This window comes from Epinephelus moara, chromosome 3 (genome assembly GCF_006386435.1).
Source record: "Epinephelus moara isolate mb chromosome 3, YSFRI_EMoa_1.0, whole genome shotgun sequence".
Classification (NCBI taxonomy): domain Eukaryota; kingdom Metazoa; phylum Chordata; class Actinopteri; order Perciformes; family Serranidae; genus Epinephelus; species Epinephelus moara.
Genome location: NC_065508.1, coordinates 20,513,410 through 20,536,868, shown reverse-complemented (window position 1 = coordinate 20,536,868; position 23,459 = coordinate 20,513,410). Strand labels below are relative to the sequence as shown.

Sequence of the window (23,459 nt, the reverse complement as noted above, 5' to 3'; positions counted from 1 at the left end):
CTTTTATAGTCAGTGGTGACTCACTCCTCTCCATTGTGATGGATGCATTGCTGCATGATGGCACAGCTTTAAAGAGCTGCAAACATTTGCTACTCCTTCAGCGCCCTGGTGGTTTCTTCACAGAGGCACAGACAATAAAAGTGCTCAAAAAGAAGAGCGAGACAAAAGCCTGTATCATTAACATTTCATTTGAGTGTGCGTGTGTTTATGAGTGTGTATGCGCCATTTCAACATTTTCCACCACTGTGCTTGAGATCAATAAAGCGTGTGAATGTGAAAGCACACACACAGACACAAACGTAGTTCTATAGCCCTCATTTTTAAAGGGATAGTTTGGATTTTTTGAAGTGGGGTTTTATGAGGTAGTTATCCATAGTCAGTGAATTACATACAGTAGATTGTGGTCAACACGCCCTTCGTTTATAGAAGCAGGCAAAAGTACCGCCACTGAAGCTAAGCAATGTACTGCTGTGGATGAGGGCAGCAGCAAAACGCATTTTAGCCACCTGAAAAAACAAGAATCAGAATATTTTCACCCCATTATCTTGCTTTCAGACAGTTCTTTCCGACATGAAATGAAGCTGTTATATCGCTCTTCAAAGACACCAGACTCCTTTGACAAAAACTGTAATTTCCCCTCGCAGAACACAGGAGTTGCTGGTCTACCACTGCCTCCATTACTTAGTCTGTTTGTGTTATTAGCCTTTTTTATACAGAGATCAGTAATATTGCCACAGTGAAGACCCTTCATGATGCCAGCTTTGCTTTTTTACACAGAACCAAACAATGCCAACATAAAGCCATTCAACTGTGTCATTTTAGATAGGTAAAGTAGTTGTCAGGCAGTACTTTGTAAACTATAACAATGGCATAACATGGCAAAAACAATCATTTACCGTCTCTGTTGTGTGGCAGTTGTTTTCACAATTTGTGGACATTTTTTGTTGCTTTTCTCCTTTGAGTTAGCTGCTAACTGCTTTGAGATGCCTTTTAAATCCCCCAGTTTTGGGTTGCACAGATAATCCATCGCCAGCAATGGGGTGTTGAATCCATTAGCTATGCTCTCTTTACAGTCACCAGACTTCATTAACAAAAACAGTAATTTTACCTCACAGAACACAAGAGTTACCGCCTCTAGAGCTGCATTGTTTGTTTGTGTGTGACTTTGGTAAATCTGAACTAACTCTTTAAAAGACCAAAGTCACACAATAACATCAGGAAATTAACAGATTGAGGCGGCAGTAGACCAAGTATTCCTGTGTATAGCAAAAATTAAAATGACTGTTTTTGTCAATGGAGTCTGGTGGCTTTTATGAGGGTGATATGGCGGCCTTAGTTTCCCATCGGAAACGGCTGTCTGACGGCAAGGTGAAGCAGTAAAATATTCTAAATGTAGCATACACTTAAACTCGGTGGCTAAAATATGTTTTTCTATGTATAAGTACCTCATACAACCAAATTTAAAAAACCCAAACTCCCCCTTTAATGTGAGATTTGGTATAGCTGTTTGTTTCAGCCCTGATGTTCCCTTTCTCCTCTCCAACTCGCCCTGTCTGTGGGCTGGTTCAAGGATAAGTCCAGTGGTAATGCCTTTACCATACTGCATTGTGAGTGTGCACTCAGCATGTGTGTGTGTTTGCATGCTCTACATAGGTGTGCTACAAATAACGTGGAATTAAGCATCTTTTCAGTGACTGTATGAGTGAAACAGTGACAGTGGCAGAGTGTATACTGCAGTAACAGATACTTTCTCTTGTCATTTGCACAAGGAGAGCTAAGAAAAGCGGAAAAGAATGTGTTGTATAACATTCATGAATTCCAGACCTGGTCTAATGACTTAAAAAGACGGGGGCCGGCAGGATTAAGAGATTTGCCATGCTTCCCCTACCTGCCTCTCCCTTCTTCCCAGTGCCCTGAGAAACATCTCAACAGCCATCTCTTGTGGAAGAGGGTGAACAGGACGGCGCTAGCCCCTGCTTCCTGTGCTGCAGGCTGCAGCTTTGTCAGATCCCTGCTCAGGAGAAACCATTAGTCCAGAGCTTGTCTGATAGGTTGGACACACATGGGGGTCTGTTCAAGGCGAGAGCCAGAGGCAAGATGGAATCGTAGTCTCAGATCACTGGAGGAAGGAGACGATAGAAAAGCAATAGCAGGCAGGCTGAACTGATGACCATATGGAAATACAAAAGACAAACATGTCTTGACAGCAGATCTGTGTGAGCTGGCCACATAAAGGAATGCGAATAATCTCTGTATCAACAGCGCTGAGCATGTTTCTTATGTTATAAGTTGACGTTTGTCCCTGAATAGCCTTCCTTTTTACACAAACAGCAGTTAATCACAGAAAAGTCAGCCTTCTTTTTAACAGGCGCTGAGGCAAAGCAGGGGGAAATTGAGAGCTTATAGTGATTTCATTCATACCTTTATATATCTGCCAGTGCTGCCGAGGGGCAGATGGACTGATGGGGATGTGATTCTACTGCTGTTTATGTTGGGGTCTCATATGGTGTCCATACCAGTGGACATCGCAGAGCTCTGCATGCCAGACGTGCATGCCATGAATGCAAACCGAGGCTTGCAGCAAAATTCAGAGCAGGCCTTTTCCACCCTACTGCTGCTCGCACTGTTAATGCATCTCAGAAAGACTTCAGAGGGTGATTGTGTTCGTCATCCACACTGATCCTACGTTCGGCCATTTTACTGTTGAGATATTTCTTTTAACATTGCAATTCATCCACATCCTTGTTCCTATGTATATGAAGTCTTGAGTCAAGCCCATTTTCAAAGAGCATAAAGTAACCCCAAGGCAGAGATTTCTCCAGGATTTTACAGGCTTTTTTTTGGGATTGTTGCGGTCTAAATCTCCTGATTTCACAGCAGCTTTTCTAGAAAATTGTGATGCATGTTGGGATGTTTTTAGGCTTTTTTTTGCAATAAAAAAGCAACATTTTTGTAGAATCCATTGAAATTCGAAGGCAACTTTCTCTAGTGAAAATAAAACCGCACTGTTCTGAGTTTGGGATTTCTACACTAATGTTACCACTAACCTGCATATTTACTGGTTAGTGGATGCAAAAGCCTTAGTCATGGTGATATGTCTGTTGTCGACGTGTTTCAGTCATTCTGCCGGTCTGTTTTGCAATAGAAAAGTGTTTGTCAATCGATGTAGTTTGTGGTGGTTATGTTCACGAGTGAGGGTAGATTGAGGCATGAGATGGATCAGCAGTTTGGTGCGGCTTCCCCCGCTTTTGTGCAGAACCTTAGTTAACTGCCTTGCACAATCTTTAGCTATAAATTTTGTTGGTGAATGTGACACATTTGCATCACACGTCTGCATCCTCACAATCAGAAACAAGAAAGTGAATTTGGGGACTGCTATGATTCATGAAACTCACAGGAAACTATGATGATTGGTCAAATTTACAGAGAAGTTGCAGTGAATGGACAAATTTAAGGTCGTGCAAAATTCACAGGGATTGAATTAATTTGTGTTCATTGATGCAATTACAACATCCTGGAGGGGCAGATATTTGAGTTTTCATCCAATCAAAGTGGAGGAGTTCAGAGGGTTAATATTAAACAAAAAGCTCCAGGCAACTGGACGCAGTTCTGGAAACCTTTCAAAGACTTGATATATTTATGTTATGCCACATATTAAAAAGCAAAACAATCTGCTGCAGCAGCACCTCCAACAATGTAAAGCAGCGAGGAGCCCTGAGGAGTCCTGGACAGGCTGTTATCTCATCCAGGGAGATAGGAAGTATGGACAGGAAATCTAGGGGGAGGGGGAGGAGAAGCCCCATATGGGAAGTGCAGTGTAAACAGTCTTGGCTTTTAATCATCCCAGCTCACGTTCGGAACTGGACACACTTTGATGTTCTCCCTCAGCGCCGCCTCCACCCTCCCATCCCTCGTTCCCTAACGGCCGTGCTGAGGGCCGGCGAGGGGAACATGCAGATAGTGGCCTCGGTTGGTCGAGGAGGCATTCAGTACCTTGTGGGACAGCGAGAAGGGAGACGAAAGAATGTGAAGTGGTGCAGACTTAACTGGTGTTCAGTCAATTGCCTGCCCTGCCTTAATTATAGCTGACGTATTTAAGGGAGCTCTCAAAGGTCAATTCAACATTTCAAAGTACAAAGACCCAAAAATACAGCGAGAGGAAGAAAAGAAAGTCAAGATGTCTTTGAGCAAAAATAGGTGGAGCTCTTAATTGGGCACATTGCCCACTGGAGGATAAACTCTTTCTCTAAACAGAGGCCAGAGGACAGTTGACAATCCTCTCAAGTTCAAAGTTATCCCCGGAGCTTTTGCACTGCTCCTCTGGTCATAATGCAAGCTTCACTCTGGAAATGGGGAGAGAGTCAAAATTCCTCAGCACTTGTATTTGTCCAAATAGTGCTGGCCAGACCCCAGCCAGTGTTCCAATGAACGTGTTCATTCAGAGGACAGGGCATACTTCCAGGGAGATCACAGTTTAACAGATCAGACGGAGATGCGTACCAAAGCAAAGTCTTATGACTTGAATACACTGAGGGAAACCGGGGATTTCTTCTACCCTCAAACACTCTGAGTGTGGTCCTCACGTGTGTTACCAAACATCATCAAAACAGGATCTGATGATTTATCAGAGAAGTAACTTCAGTTCAACAAAACTTCGCCAGAAGTGTGTGAATCTGCACTGTTTTACATAACAGCACAAAGTTTCAACAATGTACGACTCATACAAAAGCCAAAATTATGTTTAACTTCTAATGTTGCTTTCCTTGACATTAACTTCCAAAATTAGACAGTTCTAATAAAACAGCGAGACAGTCCAAGGCTCAGAGGAGTGACATGTTGCCAAAGATCAACATGTGGTCCAGAGTAAAATCTGGGATAGCTTCTGAGACTCCGAAAATGCACTCACTGAAGTCACAGACAGGAATTAAGCTAGAAGACAATTTGGCTTTGCAGTCATGATAATACATTACATCTGGACCATTTTAAAGGGACAGTTCACCCCCAAATCAAAAATACATATTTTTCCTTACCTATAATGCTCTTTATCAATCTAGATTGTTTTATTGATTATCTTGAGCGAGTGACATTTCAGTTTTCTCAGCACTTTGAGCACCACAAGCTAAGTGCCATCTAGTTCCATTATACTGGAGAGAAGGCAGACATCTCTACAGCCAATATCTCCAACACTCAGCAACTTACACCAAAATCATCTAGATTGATAAACAGCATTACAGGTAAGATGAAAAATATGTATTTTTGATTTGGAGCTAAACTGGCCCTTTAACACAGAGGAGAGAGAGCACAATCTGAGATGGAAAAAGGACAAAGACAGACCTATCTATGGACTCAACCTCCTTTCCAGCCTTCATCCCCCCCATCCACTGGAAGACAAGAACATAAAGCGGGACCGTAAAGCAGCCTGCAGAGGCAGTGAGGACCTGTCGGAACAGGCCTGAGCTGCAACAAAGAGCATCCTGCAGCATAACACCACCTCTGTGCACTGTGGGAACAGCCTGGGAAGAGAGAGTCTGACAAAACTATACCTTCCAAACCTCAGACAGAACCACAATCAATGGTCTGAGTTAGGGAAACAAGGAAACAGAAGAGCGGACAAAACCAACTGTACAGACTTTGTAGCCAGCAGAAAGTAAGAAAAAACAGGGATGTTATCATTCGGACTATGGCTGAGATAAAAATATTAGTTTGAATGTGGCTGGTGCACCTTTCTTCACACCTTTAGGAAAATCTGGGCAGATATCACTTCTACAATCTTGATTGAGCTCAGTCACCCATCTGTTACCATAATATGCAGCTGTAGCTCTTCACTGAGACCTGGTGACAGGGGGTTAATAGCTTTTCATTTCCTCTACAGCACATTTGGCCCCATGGAACACTACAAAACACTGTGCAAGGTTTTATGGGAATTAAAATAAAGAAAGCTGGAAATCCCAGAAAGCTGGAAGTGTCTTTGATCTCACCTGCATGGTGATATGCATCCATAACATGTTGTCAACATCCCACACAGACACATTAAAGCCGAATAACTGGAAAGGAAAACAGCAATGGCTTTTCACGGTGCCTTATACTGGGGCTTTCTCCGTGGAGAAGCCATGCAAATCCTTATCAATTATGGCTAACTGCAGCATCTGGCTCGCCATTCACAAAGCCTCCCACGCCTGGTGAGTGACAAGAGACAAGATCCTACAGTGCCTCATGTCTGTCGTCCCGTTTCTCTGGAGACGGTAAACAAATTGACACAGCCGAGCTTTAAGGCCCAGGAGCCTTAATCCACTCCTGAATCCTAAATATGCACACTGAATAGAGTGCATACTTTACATCTGCAGGGTATCGGCATGCTTTTTTTCCTAAATGGTAAATGGTAAAAAAACCCAAAACACTTTTGCTTAAATCACAGTTTTGCATGGGTCTAAACACGATCTGCTGTGTTGTCTAACAGTCCTCGACCACACCTTGATATTAAAAATGTTGGAAGAGCATTAGATGCCATAAATAGTTTCTGCAAAACAAAGCTATCACCTTTGAAAAGATACACATAAAAGAGCTTGGCAACCACAGCCAAACCAATGTTCTTTTTTTTCCAGGGATAAGTAAAAATAGCCTGAAAACAAATTAACCTCAATAACACCTGTATGTCATCGTTATTGTTCAAGGAATTTAGATTTTCTGTCACCACACGCTGAGTGGGAACTGTGGTATTGTGAGCAGCTCTCGGAAAGACACAGTGTACAGTAACCCCCGGTCACTGCACTATTTTAAGGGCGTATAGCAACAAGTACAGGTGTTAAATAATTTAGTTTATCAGCCAGTGGATGCTGGGTAAACTGTTCGGATAGATGCACTGATGACTAATTATCAAATCAATGCTTTTACATGGACCTCTTCTGATCTATGGACTGTCAGTGATGAATTATTGCTCCCCAGTCCAACAGTGATGGTAGTAGAGATTAGTCTAGTCCAGGGGAGTCAAACATACGGCATATTGACAATACACTTCCAAAACTTTTGATTTGCTAACTTTAACTGCCTCCTCAACAGCATTTAGCACTTAAGTTTGGTGTGGTGATGTCAGCTTTACTACACAGGGGAGAAAATATATGGAGAAATGCACATGCAAAGACAGATATGGCAGACCATCATGTTTTGTAAATGGATGAACATCTTCAGGATTCTTTACACTAACAGACAGGGAAACATTTAGAGGTGTTGTTCTTTATACGTTATCATGCAGTGGTCCGGCCCACTTGAGATCAAACTGGGCTGTATGTGGCCCAAAATAACACCCCAGGTCCTAAAGTATGATACCATTTACTTTGATCAATATACTTTCAGCACTGTACAATGGGAGAACATTCAAGTTTAATAATCCTCTACTACAATAAAACTGTCAGTGGGAGGGTCCCCTGGGACAAAATGGTAATCAGAGCAACAGGCTGATGTAAGTGTATATCTACGCACAGACGATGCCAACAATACATAGGTTGAAGACATGGATGGATTACTGAGCGTGCCTGCCAGGCACAGGCCCAGGAGCCCAACGTGTCAGGGGCCCCCTGGCCTTCACTTGCAAAATGTCAAATGTCAAGTTAGCATGTACCACATTGCGACTACAAAGAGATGCAAAACCACCACAAAGTCTGTGTGTCTGTGCAACTGTGCAGTAGAGGTGGGGGGCCTTATGAATGTCTGTGCCCTGGGACCCATATTCTCATAATCCGCCCATGATTGAGGACCAATTATTCCCACTCATCTACATTTATTAACTGTATTTGAGCAAGGCATTAGAGCCCATAGAAACTCTGACAACAGGTGCCCACACGCACTCCTCAGTGAGTTCACCTTTATAGGTTTGGAGGTAAATGATAAGTGAGAATAACATACAACATCATGTAAATGCTCTTTAATGACTCCTTACCTGCATTAGTTTTCCCTCTGCGTAGCCGGCGCTTCCTCCCACGAATACCCCTTCCAGAGTGATGGGCTTCCCCGTCGGCTCGTGGTTCAGCAGTGCCACCTTGATGACCGCTCGCAAGGCCGGCCGCTCCGACTCCAGGCCCGGCTGGCCCAGCACCACCTGCAGGGCCGCCATGAGCAGCCACGGCCAGAGCCCGGCCAGGCGCCGCTGGGGGACGGTCATGGCCTCGGCTGTAGCGGCGGTGCCCGGCCGCACATGGTGGACTTCAAAGCAGGCAAGCACCGCGGATAGACAAACGGAGGAAATATTGATATGTGTAATATATACGTCCCACTTCTTCTTTCAGCCTCGACGACTATACTGCTTAAACTTTTAAAGCTGGAGCACTGCCATCATAACTCATGCGTGAATGTCCCAAAACTTCCATTCAGCACCAGAGTTAATATTCAAACTGTACAGAAACGCGTATCACTCAGTGCCCACATGGGACAAAGCGCTGCAGAGAGCTGATATCTCCCGACACACAGCAGTGAGCTTAAATGAACTTTTATCCAGTGTCATTAATGTGTGTGGCATGGCACCGTGAAGACACGCTGTGTTGTGTTAGTGTGCACAACAAATGTCCTCATTTGTAACGTGTCGGCGTTACAGTCGAGCTGCTGTATCCTCTCCCACACGGGCACGTCCTGACAACAGTGTATCAATCTTCATCCGTATCCAAACTACTATTAATATCACAGTGTGCACCAGTCACTGGAGCTTACAATCACATTTTGCGAGCAAACAAACAAGCGTCAGAAGAAAGCACATCCTGCGGGCGCCACATTTTCTGGATAAATCCACAAAAAACGCACGAGCGACGACTTGAACTTCAAAGGCTGGGTTACAGGTTGCCGCCGGAAACTTATAAGGCATGTTGACAGATAGAGCAGTGCCAAAAAAGAAGTTGGGTAATATTTTTACAACCAATGTTGCGAAAAATAATCCTCGAAGAAGTTAAATAAAACACGCCGCTCTATCTAATTATTAACCAAAGCAAATGGACCGTTGCCTTACTTCACTTATAACGTGGTAATTATACTGAGTCCGAAACCACAGCGACTTCTGTAACAGACCCATCAACCTATTCTCTACAGTCGGTCTTCATTTAAACCAACTGGTTGTAAAAAAAAAACAAAAAAAAAACACACAGACACACACTCTCACACACACACAATCACACACAGGCATTCCCCTGAGTTCAGTGGCTCCGCTGCACTGTAAGAAATTAGATACGATCCTCCTGAGAACACCGAGGGAAATGATCAAACTCATCAGCGGTCACGGAGCAGAAACACCACAAAAAGTACGACATAAAAGTGGTCCAAACTCCTCGTGGGCTCCATTGAAAGTTAATAACGAGGAGAGACGCCGTGTACAGTCATGACACCGTCCCAAAAGTCTACCTCCCGGACTGTCTCTCGCTCCCCTGGGATCTCATTGACACTCTCTACCTGCTCACTGTCCTGCCGCGTTCACGTGCTGTCAGAGATTACACTTTTTATAGAAACGACGCACATGAACGACAAGATATCTTTGGAGAAGGGTGGCTTTTTGTCACCTGCCTTGTTAAGCCTGAGAAGAAACAGTGTTACCAAACTTTATAGGTACTTTTAGTTATTATGGTAACGCTACAAAAATAGTTAAAGCTATAACATCACAGGAGCTTCCGAGGAGCACCCCAAGGCCACATTGGAGGCTGAGGGCGGAGCAGCAGTGCTGATCACAAACGAGTAAGTGGCTCCCTCTACTGTTCAAAAGCCTACAGACACCTTCAGCACACAGCTGCAGTGATAATGAAATACACATGCACAACAACCCATTCAGCTGAATCCTCATAAATATTTCTCACTTTAATTATTAATTTAATACAGGTCCCTTTAAAAACATCTCAGTTACAAGTTTAAAACTGCTGCACCTTTGAAGTGAAAAATAAAAAGGTGGGGAAATGCACCCACCACTTGGTCACCATCACAATGCAAACAGTCACTCGTGGATTAAATGAATTTATATATTTTCATACATCTATTCAATATTTTCAGCTTATTACAGCAGTTTGTTACAACTTGCTATGACGGATGCTACCAAGCTATGCTATTAAAAACAGACTGCAGGTGAAAAATGGGGAGAAGCTGAGTCGGCCCTACTGCAGCAAATCTATATAAATCGCACTTAAAATTACAATTCTTTAAAAACATCACAAAGTGGTCAAATATTTTAAATACTACTGTGTTAAAAATGTAGAGATAAAACCTTGCTTTACAATTTTTAAAAATGTACCATGCTACAAGTAATTCTACTGGAAATACACAAAGATATACAACATATACCTACTTTTGCAACAACAAAAAATACTTAAGATTAAAATTAGATCACATCAACAAACTTTTACACAACAAAGAATCAGTAACGTGGAGAATAAAATCTGGCTGCAGTGAGAAATTAAGATCACATCCTGACGTGAATCACGAATCCCTGTCACACGTCAATCAAATCAACAAGCTGAGATCTACAACGAGAAATATAATCAACTGTCAGTGAACTTGTTTCAGTGATGACTTGCAAACATACATTCAAAATTTAAATGACTTTCCTGTGACTAGTTTCTACATGTGCCCCCTGAATTTTCACTAATGTCTTACCTAAAGACTTGGTGTACGTCCTGTGCATCTGGACTGACTGGTATCCCTCAGAGTGTCGCAAACCTCGACATATACATCCTCAGTGTGCGTTGCATCATCGCTGGTAGCCTTGCCAGGGCACAGAGAACACCACAGCAAATAATGTGCTGTTCTGCTACACTGTGACACATTCTCTAGTAAATATACCAAAATATCTAGGAATCAGTTATAATATATATATATATCATAACACATTCATTCATTACTGCTTATCCTATTAGGGGTCGTGTGCGGGCTGGAGCCTATTCCAGCTGACACTGGGCCAGAGGCGCGGTACACCCTAGACAGGTCACCATACTATCACACGGCTAACACATAGAGACATACAACCACTCACATTCACACCTATGGCCAATTTAGAGTCACCAATTAACCTGCATGTCTTTGGACTGTGGGAGGAAGCCGGAGTACCTGGAGAAAACCCACACTGACACAGGGAGAACATGCAAACTCGGCACAGAAGGGCTCCCCCACCCTGGGGTTCAAACCAGAAACCCTCTTGCTGTGAGGCGACAATGCTAACCACTGTACCACCGTGCCTATTATAAAATATATTGATGAAAAATATAGAGAAAAGAATGTCTATGCTACAACAGGGAACAACACACCACTCAGACCTCACTATTCAGAAAAAATAAAGCTAAATGCCTTCAGAAGATCTGCAATGTAGAGGCTTACCTCATTTATCGCATCTTCAGGCATCTGCTCTGGTACTGAAACCACAGACTCCTCCTCCTGTTTGTATGTCATCAAATCAACATTGCCCACCACAGCTGTTATGATGGGCCAAGGTCTTAAAGGTTCAACTTTCACAGTGTTGGCAGAGCTGTCACGCAGCATGGTGCTAGAGGTGTTGGAGGATGGCACTATTGCAGCGCCTGGCTTCACGGGGGTCACAGCTCCAACCAGGCTGTTACTGGGCAGGGTTTGCATCACCTCATCTGCAATCTGGAAAACTGTGTCCAAGTTAATGTCACATTTTTTCTCATCCTGGTGTTGCTTTGAGTCCTGGTTGTTGTCCCCATGACACATCACATTGCAAGGATAGCTAGCCTAAAACAGTGAAATAAAAAGATATGCTTTAGACAAAGTCCCTGTTTAAAACACTCATCTTTAGAGCTGCAACGATTAATTTTTTAATCGGTTTGTTTTCAACTATTAAATCAACAAATGTGATAATCGATTAATTAGTTTGAGTAATTTTCTATTAAAAAAACAACAACTTTAAAATCTGACCTGACATTTTAAAAACCAAACAACTAATCAATTAATTAAAAAACTAAGCTACAGTGAAAATAATTATTAGTTGCAGCCCTCCTCTTTTTTCTTGACCAATCACAGATTCATCATTGATTATGTAACACAAAGTCATCACATTCCTATTTACTTACCTGGTAATAACTGTGGGGAGAGAACAGCCCTGTCTGAAGCCCACTTCGTGCCATGGGTGATGCCAAAAGGCTCGGATGGTAAGACTGGCAAACTTCCAAAAGGGCAAAAGAAAATATTTTAGATTATGAAATGCACGGTTCGGAGTTGAAACCTACATTCTTTCATTGAGAATTAATAAAGAATATTTATTCAACACAGATTAGTACATTTTGGTATATTATCAGAATCAGAATCAGAATCAGAAATACTTTATTGATTGATTGATTGATTTACAAGTACATTATAGCTAAAGTGTTTTTACTACTCATGCACAATGTAGGTAAAATTATGTATGTTGACTGTCATACTCACATGGGGAACAGAAGCCAGGCTGATGACCAGTATAAGTGGTGAAATTTGGATTTACATGGTATGGACGGGCCAGTAAACTCTGCTGAAAGTGCACAGCACTGGGGCTTGAGGGTTCTGCAGTGGAGCGGTGGCTTAAAGACGCTAGCATCCCTTTGTCTGTCGCAAAGACAGAAGGCCCAAAAGCTGCACCAAGACCCCTTGTCGGGAACTGTGGTGGGATTGGGGTTCCATTGTACGCTGTCATGACCTGAGCTTTATTTGGATGGTAACGAGGAGTTGACTCCTGATGTTTGGGGCTAAGCAGTGAAGAACTGCCTGCGGAAACAGAGAAAAAGCAGACCATGACAACAACCTGTTAGACAGCTGTTATTGAAATGTAAAGAACTGGATTGTGGAAATAAAATTGCAATTAGAAGTTTGGTTCAGATGAAAAGGGGCAAAGCATTTAGGATTCATAATGACCTTTACAGGTTTGTGGACTCTTTATGGTCCTTGAAAAGTTTAAAGAGGGAGTGCATCTACATTCCCATGGTCCTATGTTCCTCAGCTTCACACACTTTTAAAGGTCCAGTGTGTAGGGGCGTCGGTGGCTTGGTGGTAGAGCAGGCGCCCCGATGTACAAGGCTGCTGCCGCGGCGGCCCGGGTTCGAGTCCGGCCTGTGGCCCTTTGCTGCATGTCACTCCCTCTCTCTCTCTCCCTCTTTCACACTTGTCTGTCCTATCAATTAAAGGCTTAAAAATGCCCAAAAAATATCTTTAAAAAAAAAAGGTCCAGTGTGTAAGATTTAGGTGAGGACTGCAGATAGCACCATCTGAAACTCCTCCAGGTTAGAATTCCTCCAGCGTTCACTGCTCAAGAGGTTTTTACTGGGAGCTGAGTTATCCGCAGACATTTCCTAGTCCCCAAAACAAATAGGCCTGGTGGCTCACACCATTTTGAAAAACAGAAATTATCCCTTTTCCCTAGCCAAAATTATTGTAAATTTGAAGTGTTATTTAGCCCTCTTTCTGACAAGATAGCTTAACATGGTTGGTACCAGTGGGTGCATTAGGTCCTCTAGTTTAATATGATACCCGTGTCTTCACTATAGTTTTAAAACTGAGAATGCCACAGCAGATGTCATTAGCTAAAAATTAGTCTCTCACTTCTCACCATCAGCTTCGCCCGTCATACCTGGGGATTCCTCACATGTTTTTTTGCCAGATATTTGGCCATCGCCTTTCATTTTCTTGTTCTCTCTGTACCCTGGCTTTTCCTTTAGTAGTCCCTGATATTTACTGAGGCAATCTGACTTAAGTCAGGCTGCAGTCCGCCTCACATTTACATCACCAGCACTTGTGAGTTCTGCGCATCACTCATCCGGCCACCTCTGTCAGATGGACTGCACCATTTCACAATAGCTGTGGGAGGTAGGAGTATCAGATGGCACGCTGACTTGTGTTTTAATGTTGAAAGTACATTTCCGTATAACGTAAATACATACTTGTGTTGTCATTGATATAAGTCAGTGAGTAAATTGTACTTAATCCCATTTAAGGGTCAACCATAGACCTTTACATGGGCCATGAGGGGCCTGCTCACTTTTCATGTATGAGAACTTCAGATCGAGATGTTCAGGAGATTTTAGTGAGGAGCCAAATTATCTGCAGAGGTCTCTCCCTCTCCAAAATAGACAGACCAGGTGATTTAAACCGCTAAAAACACTTTCACGTTAAAAATCAGTGTTTCTCCGACACTCGCCACGGAGGGGCTGCCAACTACAGTGGCCAACGTGAATATGTGAATGGCCCTATCTGGAGCCAGTGTCTGGTTTGTCCATTCTGGGCTACTGTAGAAACATGCCATTTCAGGGACCTGCTCCCTATGTAAATATAAACGACTCATTCTAAGGTAAAGAAAACACAATGATTCTTATTTTCAGATGATTTTCCCCCCTCAAGAAAACATACTTATTATATTATATTCTATTTCTGCTAATATATCCCCCTAAATCCTACACACTGGACCTTTAATATGACACATTAACAAGACCCTCCAATTGGTTTTATGCTCTCAGTAATGTATATTTCCCTGGGTCAACATGTTGAAACCCCCACCTGCATCTTATAGCCTACTGCTGTTATAATCCTTGAAACCTATGCCCTTACATTTGAGGGCAGGACAGTTTTCTTTTGTTTCTTTAGACAGTGATACCTTCACAGTGGCTGAATGGATATTTGACATTCAAACTGCATTGGAAACGTCCATCTCTCTTAATTAATTTGCAATTTGATGTACAAAGATAGCCTGTACTGATCTCTTAGTTTATATCAAGAGACATGGGACCCTGTAAACATTGGGATGACCCTTTCTAACCTTTTAAAGGTTTAAGAACTAGTTTTATTTTACAGTATTATTCACTATAGCACTATAGGGAAACTTGTGTGACCAATACAGTGGGTTTCTGCTATCCACAGCTACCTCCCCACTCAAAGTCATGCAATGACACTTGCCTCGTTTCCTCTTTTGATCTTGCCCTTCATCACCGGAGCTGTATCGCGGGGGTCGGCTCGCCGGCTGCCTTGGCACGACCACACCCGCTTGCACCTTGGCCTTGTAGTCGGCAGTGAGTCTCCTCATACTTGCAACAAGTTCAGGGCGGTCTCGCTTGAAGTTTGGGTTGTAAAAATGATGAAACAGTGAATGGCCCCCGGCGCCTGTATCAGCTGCTTCCGCTTTCTTGAAGCCGTACAGATTGAGCTGGCGGACAAAGCTGGAGAAGTTGGTCGTCTTGAAAGCGTCGGCGCTGTCCGAGGAGACGGTGGACGGACACAGGACCTGTCTCTCGAAGAGATCTTGATCAATGACGACCAATTGTCCGTATTTGTCCCAGAAGATGGCTTCATTCAGCGGGTTGTTCACCAAACGCCAGAGTTTGGCAGGGAAGTTACTGGGGTTGACGCAACTAGGGAGTAAACTTCCACCAATATCCATGTTTTTATCTGTAAAGTTAGAAGTAAAAACTGAGGTAAAGCTGGTGAACACAGCGCGCCCCCTCATCTTAATATCACACCAACCGTCATCAGTTAGTAAGCTAATGCTAATCCACCTTTGGCACCAGTTAGAACTAAGATAGACTGCACTTATACCAATAAGTAGGAGCAACTTAGTTACAAAATATAACAAATTGAAAACTCATACGAAGTTAACCCAATATAACGTAGGGATAGTGTTAGCTTCCAAAAAAATACTGTAAATTGTTAGTTGTGCCCAAGACACAAAAGCTGAAAATGCTAACGCTAACGCTAACTTCTAACGTTACGGTTAGCTAGCATTAGCTTGTTAGGCTAACGTTGACATTAGCTCACCAGTTAGCTGCTGTATTTGAAGCTATTTTGAGTTAAGTAAAGTAGTCTGCGCTAAGTAAAGTTGCATAAAATTATTTAGATATAATGCTAGCTTTGCATATTTTTTGAGTCATTCTACACGCGGAAGAAAGAAGATATCTGAAGTCTTACCTGGATCATCAAAGATGTCTCTGCTGTTCTCAGAACCGTTGGAGTTTCTAAACATTTCATCTGATACCAACTGTCAGGATTCTGTAACGGCCTTCTGCTAGAGAGGACACTTTATGACCTTCTGCAGCAGGTTTGTGTGTCTTTATTTTATTCTATTTTTTGTTTAATTTTTAATGGCAAGGAATTGCTTTTCAAATATTACTGTAATAACTCTCAATGACTTGTGTGTCTCTTAGGACAAATCTTTGGTGGGAAAACTATTCAAGTCCACTGCTACAATTTAGCCATTTCATGCATGAATTATTACTTTCTCAGTGTTTTTACTTGTCTTTAGGCATGGAAAAAATGTTTATTTAAACATGCAGTTTGGAAGAAGTTTTTCACATTTCCACTCAGATGGACAGCATCCATGTAAATTTTGACTGAAAAATATAAACCAATGAGAAAATTGATATATATCATGTGAGACTACAAAAATATATTTTAAATGCTGTAAACCCTTTGAAACCTGAGCAAGTTGGCTTGGTGTCTCTCAAAAATATGGGAAGAAGTTAATGAACAACAAAAGAAGAAATAACCCCCCAAAAACCAGACAAGAAATAAGTAAAAAGAGAACATTTTAAACGAGAATATTATTTAAAAAACAAAAAACAAAAAATGAAACTTTAAAACAAACAAGGAAATGACCTGCTGGAAAAGTGAAAAAAAAAATCTAATAATTCTGTAACAAAATTTAAATGTAAAATAATGATAATTATAAATATATTTATTCCCTAGCCTTTTAAAAATAATTTTCTAAATCTAGAAAATTTGCAATTTGTGGAACATTTCTTACCAAGTTGCTCACTGCCTTTTTTACCCATGTTTTTGAAAGAAATTGCACCAATTTGCTCAGGGTTAAAGGCTTTAATACTGAGGCGTCTGAAAGCAGCATGAGAAAAGTAATGTTGCTCCAGACCTCAAAAGGTTAAACTAGTGTGTTCACATATTTTAAAGGAGCTATATGTAAGAAATCTAAAGCAAACAGTCGTAAAATCCTCCTAATATGTCACAGAGACTAAGGAATAATGTTCATATAACATACTGATCTCACCGACAACAATAGTACAGCCAGAATATGTGCATCTAAAAAAATGTTTTGCAGTCTGCAAATCGTGTTTACATTTTGAATTTGTGTTTTGGCCTGTTGCGCCACCCCCCGCCGTCTACCAGTCACACAGTCAGTAGAGTCTCAGCATCAGTTAAAGTTATGACTGAGCTACAGCAGCACGGCAAGCAGCATTAGCACTTTCCCGGTACACAGCATTGCCACGGCAGCCGCCCGTGGGCAAACAAATCAGTCTCCAGCGTGCCCTTGTCCAGCAGCCTGGAATCTGAAGGGGAGGGGGGGCGGACACGACTCATGGCAGTATTTTGAATTTGAGTGCAGTAACCGTTTTGGCCACATTCTTACATACAGCGCCTTTAAGATAATCTAATACTGTGTAATGCAATGCAAAAACGTTTAAACTTGTGTCTGACTCCTCAGCTTCTCCACTCTCTTTTTTTTTACTCCTCCCTCCTGCGCCTCCCTTCCACATCCAGCTCATTCCTAAAGGCTATATAACTTTTGAACATGAACATTTTCTAAAAAAAAATATATATATTATACAAATATTGTTCCTGTTACAAAAACTGTAAAATACATTCTAGTATCAGAAATCAATTGATTTACAACCAAAAAAGTCTTTTAATTTCTCCAAGCCATTTGGGATCAGTAGGACCCAATAAGTATAAAAAACTAACCATTATCAATGATAATTAACTCCTGATGTCCTAAAACGCAACAATAATTAAGTCCCAAAGTCCTCAAACAGGACAACAATAATGTCCCAATGTGTAGTGTAACAACTTGTTACTTTTGCTAAAATTGGTTAAATTCGTTGCCATATTAAAATCACAAACATTATTAATCATAAATAAACAAGTTCTGCACGTTGTCTGCTTTTGTGTCAGTTGCAGGCCAATACAGCAGAGAAGGCTGCCATCTTGTTTTTACAGGGATTAGTGTATTGTGCTCTTACTACCGCTAGATAGAATAATATGTGTCCACGAGTGAGGACAACAGGTCTGAGTTATGTAGAATTAAGTCTAAGGTCAAGTAAACCCAGAATGTGATGTCCTTATACGAGTACAAAGGGTCTCAGGAGGGTATAGTTTTATTTGTAGTTGAAATACACCCGTGATGCATGATGTCCATTTTAGTGGACAGATGAATAATTGGCCAATATAATTGGAAATTTTAACAACTGCTCCTTAGGTGTTACTCTGTGTTACCAAATGTAATTTACCCAAAGGGTCTCCTATGATAAAAGGAATGGCAAGATATTCTTGAGCTGCACATTTCTTGCACACCATCGGCTGTCGTGGTTTTGAGAGATTTGTATTGCACTAACAACACCTGGCCAGTGGGTGGCAATGTATGGCATGACGCACGTGGGTCCAATGTAGTGTCATAAATGCAACTACAGCATCAAAACCTATGTATAACACAAATATGTAACAGCCCAAGAAAAAAATGTTTTGATGTACATGCATGACCATATCAGGATCAGGAGTGTACACATGTAAGGAATTTATTTGTTTGTTTTTCATTGCTCTCATGTACATACATAGAAATAGACATAGCAAGGACAACAAAACTGAACGTATAAAGGTAAGGAATGGACACAAGCTTGTGGAAAAAATGGCGTAGGCCTTTAAATAAATACATATTTATATAAATAAATAATTAAAAAAGAACCAGTGACTATCAATACGTATAAAATATAACGTCTGTGTACTAGTCATAAAATAACAATCATGGTTTACTCAAGACAAGTTTCTTGACAAAGTGAAATAGATATACAATATATATATATATAAAGTGAATAAATAAATGTAAGTATAATCCCTATGACTGAAATAATTGTTTTATATGACGGAGATTTGAACATTTTTGTTCAGGCGTATAACAAGGACCCCTGTGCGCTGGTCCTTTCACTGGGTCCTCACAGCCAGAGACGTCATTCTCCAGCGACTGGAACATTCAAAATATTTAGCAGCTTGGTATTTCAGTATTAACATTGGTATTTTTGTAGGAGTTTAACACAATGGCGTTGGAAACGGTCCCTAAAGACCTCCGCCATCTTCGGGCCTGTCTTCTTTGTTCTCTTGTGAAGGTAAACTGCGACACAGCGAGGAAAAAACGCTCAGTTAGCTTCTATGCTAACATTTAGCATCGTTACTGCGCTGTGTTTCTTATGTTGTGTCTTAAAAAAGGTTTAAGTAACGCTTCCATACCGGTGCTTATTTACCGAATAACACTTAAAGACCGAGTGAACCCCGCTGTACTTGTTTATAATGAGGCATTTGATCAGTTTGGTCGTCTTCTAACAAGCCCCGTTTGTTTGGCTAAACTCAAAATACTAACACACATTTGACGAGCTAACCCTTGTTAGAAAGGTTAAAAGTGGCTTACTTTACATTTCCGTATTCATTCTTCTTCACTCTTCGTCTCCTCTCTTTCAGACCATTGACCAGTTTGAATACGACGGATGTGACAACTGTGAGTCGTACCTTCAGATGAAAGGAAACCGAGAGATGGTTTATGAATGCACAAGTTCCTCATTTGACGGGTAAGCATTAATTATTTTAAAAACCTGTCACAGGTAACTTTAATATTTGTTGAACTGCTTTCTTAATGTTTACCAATGTCTGTGTGTCCACAGAGTGATAGCTATGATGAGCCCTGAGGACAGCTGGGTGGCTAAATGGCAGAGGATAGGTAAGTTATGTAATGTATGTCTGTGTTAAAGGAACAGTGTGTAAGATTTTGGGAGATCTAGTGGCAGGCACGGCAGGCTTCTAGCAGTGAGGACTGCGTATTGAAATCAGCTGAAACTTGTCTTGTTTAGAGTTCTTTCAGTGTACATTGTTCAGGAGGTTTTTTACTGGGAGCTGGGTTATCCCTAGAGGTTTCTTCCTCTCCAGAGCAAATGGATAAGGTGATTAAAAGTGATTAAAACACAGAATGAAGCAGTTCCATTTGAAGAAAATCAGTGTCTCTGACGCTGTTTGGTTTGTTGCAGATGGCCCGCGGGCCTAGCACCATGTGTGCTCATGTTTCAACCCTGATAACTTAAACTCTAGGGGTCTCATTTATAGACATTGCGTATGCTCAAAACAACCCACCCTCCACTCACTCTAGGCGAGTATTAGGGTTGGGTACCGTTCATAATTGAACCGATACGGTACCGGCACCGATATCTGGAATTCGGTACCGGTACCAAGCGGTACCTTATTTCGGTACTCTTTAAAGTCTAAACTTCTCAGTTTCAACATTTTATTGAGACCATTAAGAAACAGTGCTGCACGTTAACTTTTGTCTGCACATTTTTTTTGTCGCCATTGTGGCTGAGTCTGAGGTGCAAGTCATGCGCTCTTGCTCCGCCTCTACCTCAGTTACCGAAATTTGGCACTGATTCATTTTAAGTGAATCGGTACATGGAAGTATCGACGTGAATCGTGAACTTCACGTACTTTGGCAATAACATCTTGAGTACAGGAGACGTGGAGAAAGACGAACAAGATTTGGCAAAGGTGCAGGAGTGTTTCAACGGCTCCGCAACATATGATCGTCCAAAGCTATCACTACCGCCATCAAGCTACGCCTGCATGTGCCAGTGATCATTCCAACAGCGACCTACGCCTGTGAGATGTAGATGAGGACTGCCAGCATTACCAACATGTTGGATGTCTTCCACCGACGATGCCTCAGAACCCTCTTGAGGATCTCATGGCGAGACCACATCACCAATGATGAGGTGATGAGAAGGGTAGGGGTCTCTGACAGGAGAAGAAGAATGGCTGGACATGTACTCCGACTGCCAAGAGAGAGACCAGCGAGTGTGGCAATAGACTGGGTGCTTGAGGGCGGCAAGAGGAAGAGAGGGAGGCCAAAGAAGACGTGGAGACAGACGTTCAAGGAAGACCTAAGCGAGATGGGTGTCAGCTGGCATGATGCAAGGAGGGTCGCCAGGGACCAGAGCAAGTTGAAGGGACTCGTTGCCCAATGTTCCAATAGGAACGGGAGGATCTAAGTCTAAGTATGCTCAAAACAAGGCCTAAAAGAGGTGTACGCCACTTCCCACGTAAAAGTTGTGATCTAAAAAAAAAAACCAACCAGACTTGATGGGAGAAACTTTGACACATGCTTACAAACATTTTTGGGAAATTTGCGATGCAGATGGTGAGGTGGAAGCCTGACTGTTCTCCATACATTTTTAGTATGTACGCTACGCGCTGTTTTCCAAACGAGACCCCTCATGTCCAAGAGGTTTTTACTGGGAGCTGAACTATCCTCAGAGGTCTCCTCGTCTTCAGAACAAATAAAGTAGATGGGGTAAAAACACTGAATGAAGCCGTTTCATGTTAAACAAAAAAAATTTGTTTCTCTGACGCTGCATGCGTAGAGGGGCTGTTTACTATGGTGGCCAGTGATTGGTTTATCTGCTCAGTGCTACTGTAGAAACATCGCGGTGCAACATGGTGATCTCAGTGGATGGGGACCTGCTCCCTATGTAGATATAAACGACTCATTCTAAGCTAATAAAAACACAAAAATTCTCATTTTTAAGTTATTATACACTAAAGGAAACATACTTATTATATTACTCCATTTCTGCCGATGTATCCCCCTAAATCCTAAACACTGGAACTTTAAAAGCTACATTAATGTATTCTGAGCATGAGGGAGCAGTGGAGGTTTAAACAAGCTAAGAGACAGACAGGGACTCGCGGATTACTCTCTGTGGGTTTATTACTCAGTATGATGTCAATAAGGAGCCGATATACTTTACACGTAGTAATTAGTCAACATAAATGCTCTTGACAACAATCTTTATCACATCCTTGTGCAAACACTTTTTAAAATGCTGGTTCATGTCATTTTCAGTTTGAATAACTTTGTGAATAATAACATTTGTGTATATTTTCTTGTCCTCCAGGCAACTTCAAGCCCGGTGTATATGCAGTGTCAGTGACCGGCAGATTACCTCCAGGTACCACTTTTCTAACTGCACTGCTTCAATATGTCGCAAATCACACGCACTTAAAAACCTTATGTTTGGCTTTGTCTAGTCTGGGATTCCTTTCTTATTAGTTAAATGGTTTTTTTTTAAAAAAAAGGGGACAGTAAAAATGATTAAATACACATGGTAAAAAAAAAAGAAGCTAGAATTAGCCAAGTGGCTATTTTTCATCTGTAGTTTTGCATCAAGTCTCTCCTGCTGTTTATGTTACTAACCATTTTCTGTTTTTCTCTGAAGGTGTGGTGAGAGAGCTGAAAAGCAGAGGAGTGATCTACAAATCCAGAGACACAGCAGTGAAGACATGAGCCTGACTGCTTCCAGCGGTCTGATTCACCACTGCAGAGCGGTGAACTCCAGGAACAAGAAACACCAGTGGGACTAAATTTGATCGTGTCTGTGATGTCTTATGGAGCTGCCCTTCAACTGTTCAATTTCTGTTTGTTGTCATGATTAGAGATATTAGCATGAGTGCTTATAGGGAAGAGGAACTGTGGATATTTTTTATTTCTTTGAATGATTGAGAAAATAAAGGTCTGTTTTTATAGGAAGTCTCATCCAGTCTTCTTTTTCTAAGCAAGCACTCGCAGTGAGTCTCAAAGCAGTGCTAAAGATGATACAGTTGGTATCAGAAAATGACCCTTAAAGTAGCTCCCTCTATTCCCAGAAAGAACTAACAAACAAAACAAGCCTGTCGAGGGTCCACAGTGTACAAATCACGTGCACATTAATCAAACTAATTTCCACAGTACAACAGATTGGTGTATGGAGAGAGATCAGTCCGCTCTTGGAAAAGAAGCACAGTGAGACAAATCATCTTTTTCTGATATAAGTGTTACAGGTAAGTATAAAGGTTAGTATACAAGGTCCAGTGCAGAGGTAGGCTTTATGTAGGAATATGGTTATTAGAGTGAGTCAGGTTAATCTATATTTTACCAACAGGTATGTGCAAGTATAAAGTTAAAAGATTTGTAACATCAGAAACATGGACTTTCACACAGAAGAGCCTGACTCATTTTGACATAAAGAAATAAAATGTTTGCGGCAATTAAATCTTCACAATTTCAAAATTAAGACGAATGACTCTCAAGGCTTAATATTTATATTATTGATTATAAGACATTTTAAGAGTTTTAAGGGACCTGCAGACACCCTGTGCTACTTAGCGAAAGCTAGCAACTCAATAGCACTTTTCATACAAACATGCAGCCCAAAGTTCTTCACATAAAAACAAAAAATAAAAGGAATAAAAAATAAAATTTTGCAAGAAATAAAAATTACAAAAAAACATGTTAAAAATAAATAAAAGTCAAATGAATAAAATAAACATCAGGGATAATAATCCAAAAATCTCATGATTAAAACTTAAAACATGCAACCCAAAGTTTTTCACATAGAAACAAAAAATAAAAAGAATTTGAAAAAAAATTGCAAAAAATAAAATGTAAAAAGTCAAAC

General features: G+C 41.4%; 3 protein-coding genes across 3 annotated transcripts in view; 1 reads left to right on the top strand and 2 right to left on the bottom strand.

The window, feature by feature from the left end:
• The window catches only part of LOC126387654 (E3 ubiquitin-protein ligase RNF43), a 114,449-nt gene extending 105,042 nt beyond the window's left edge, over positions 1-9,407 (bottom strand). The window contains exon 1 of the mRNA XM_050040249.1: positions 7,934-9,407. Coding sequence (XP_049896206.1) covers positions 7,934-8,155 — 222 coding nt within the window. The 5' untranslated portion in view covers positions 8,156-9,407. The remainder of the gene's footprint in view (positions 1-7,933) is intronic.
• A 1,207-nt stretch (positions 9,408-10,614) lies between these two features.
• hsf5 (heat shock transcription factor family member 5) lies at positions 10,615-16,018 on the bottom strand. Its single transcript, XM_050040253.1, has 5 exons — positions 14,886-16,018; positions 12,397-12,707; positions 12,045-12,136; positions 11,332-11,706; positions 10,615-10,722 (listed from the first exon to the last, which is right to left on the bottom strand). Exons 1-5 carry the CDS (start codon positions 15,434-15,436, stop codon positions 10,615-10,617), a joined length of 1,437 nt encoding a protein of 478 aa, XP_049896210.1. The 5' UTR covers positions 15,437-16,018.
• A 2,892-nt stretch (positions 16,019-18,910) lies between these two features.
• On the top strand, positions 18,911-22,552 carry supt4h1 (SPT4 homolog, DSIF elongation factor subunit). Its single transcript, XM_050040256.1, has 5 exons — positions 18,911-19,094; positions 19,444-19,550; positions 19,644-19,699; positions 21,921-21,974; positions 22,242-22,552. Exons 1-5 carry the CDS (start codon positions 19,026-19,028, stop codon positions 22,307-22,309), a joined length of 354 nt encoding a protein of 117 aa, XP_049896213.1. The 5' UTR covers positions 18,911-19,025; the 3' UTR covers positions 22,310-22,552.
• Positions 22,553-23,459: the final 907 nt, after the last annotated feature.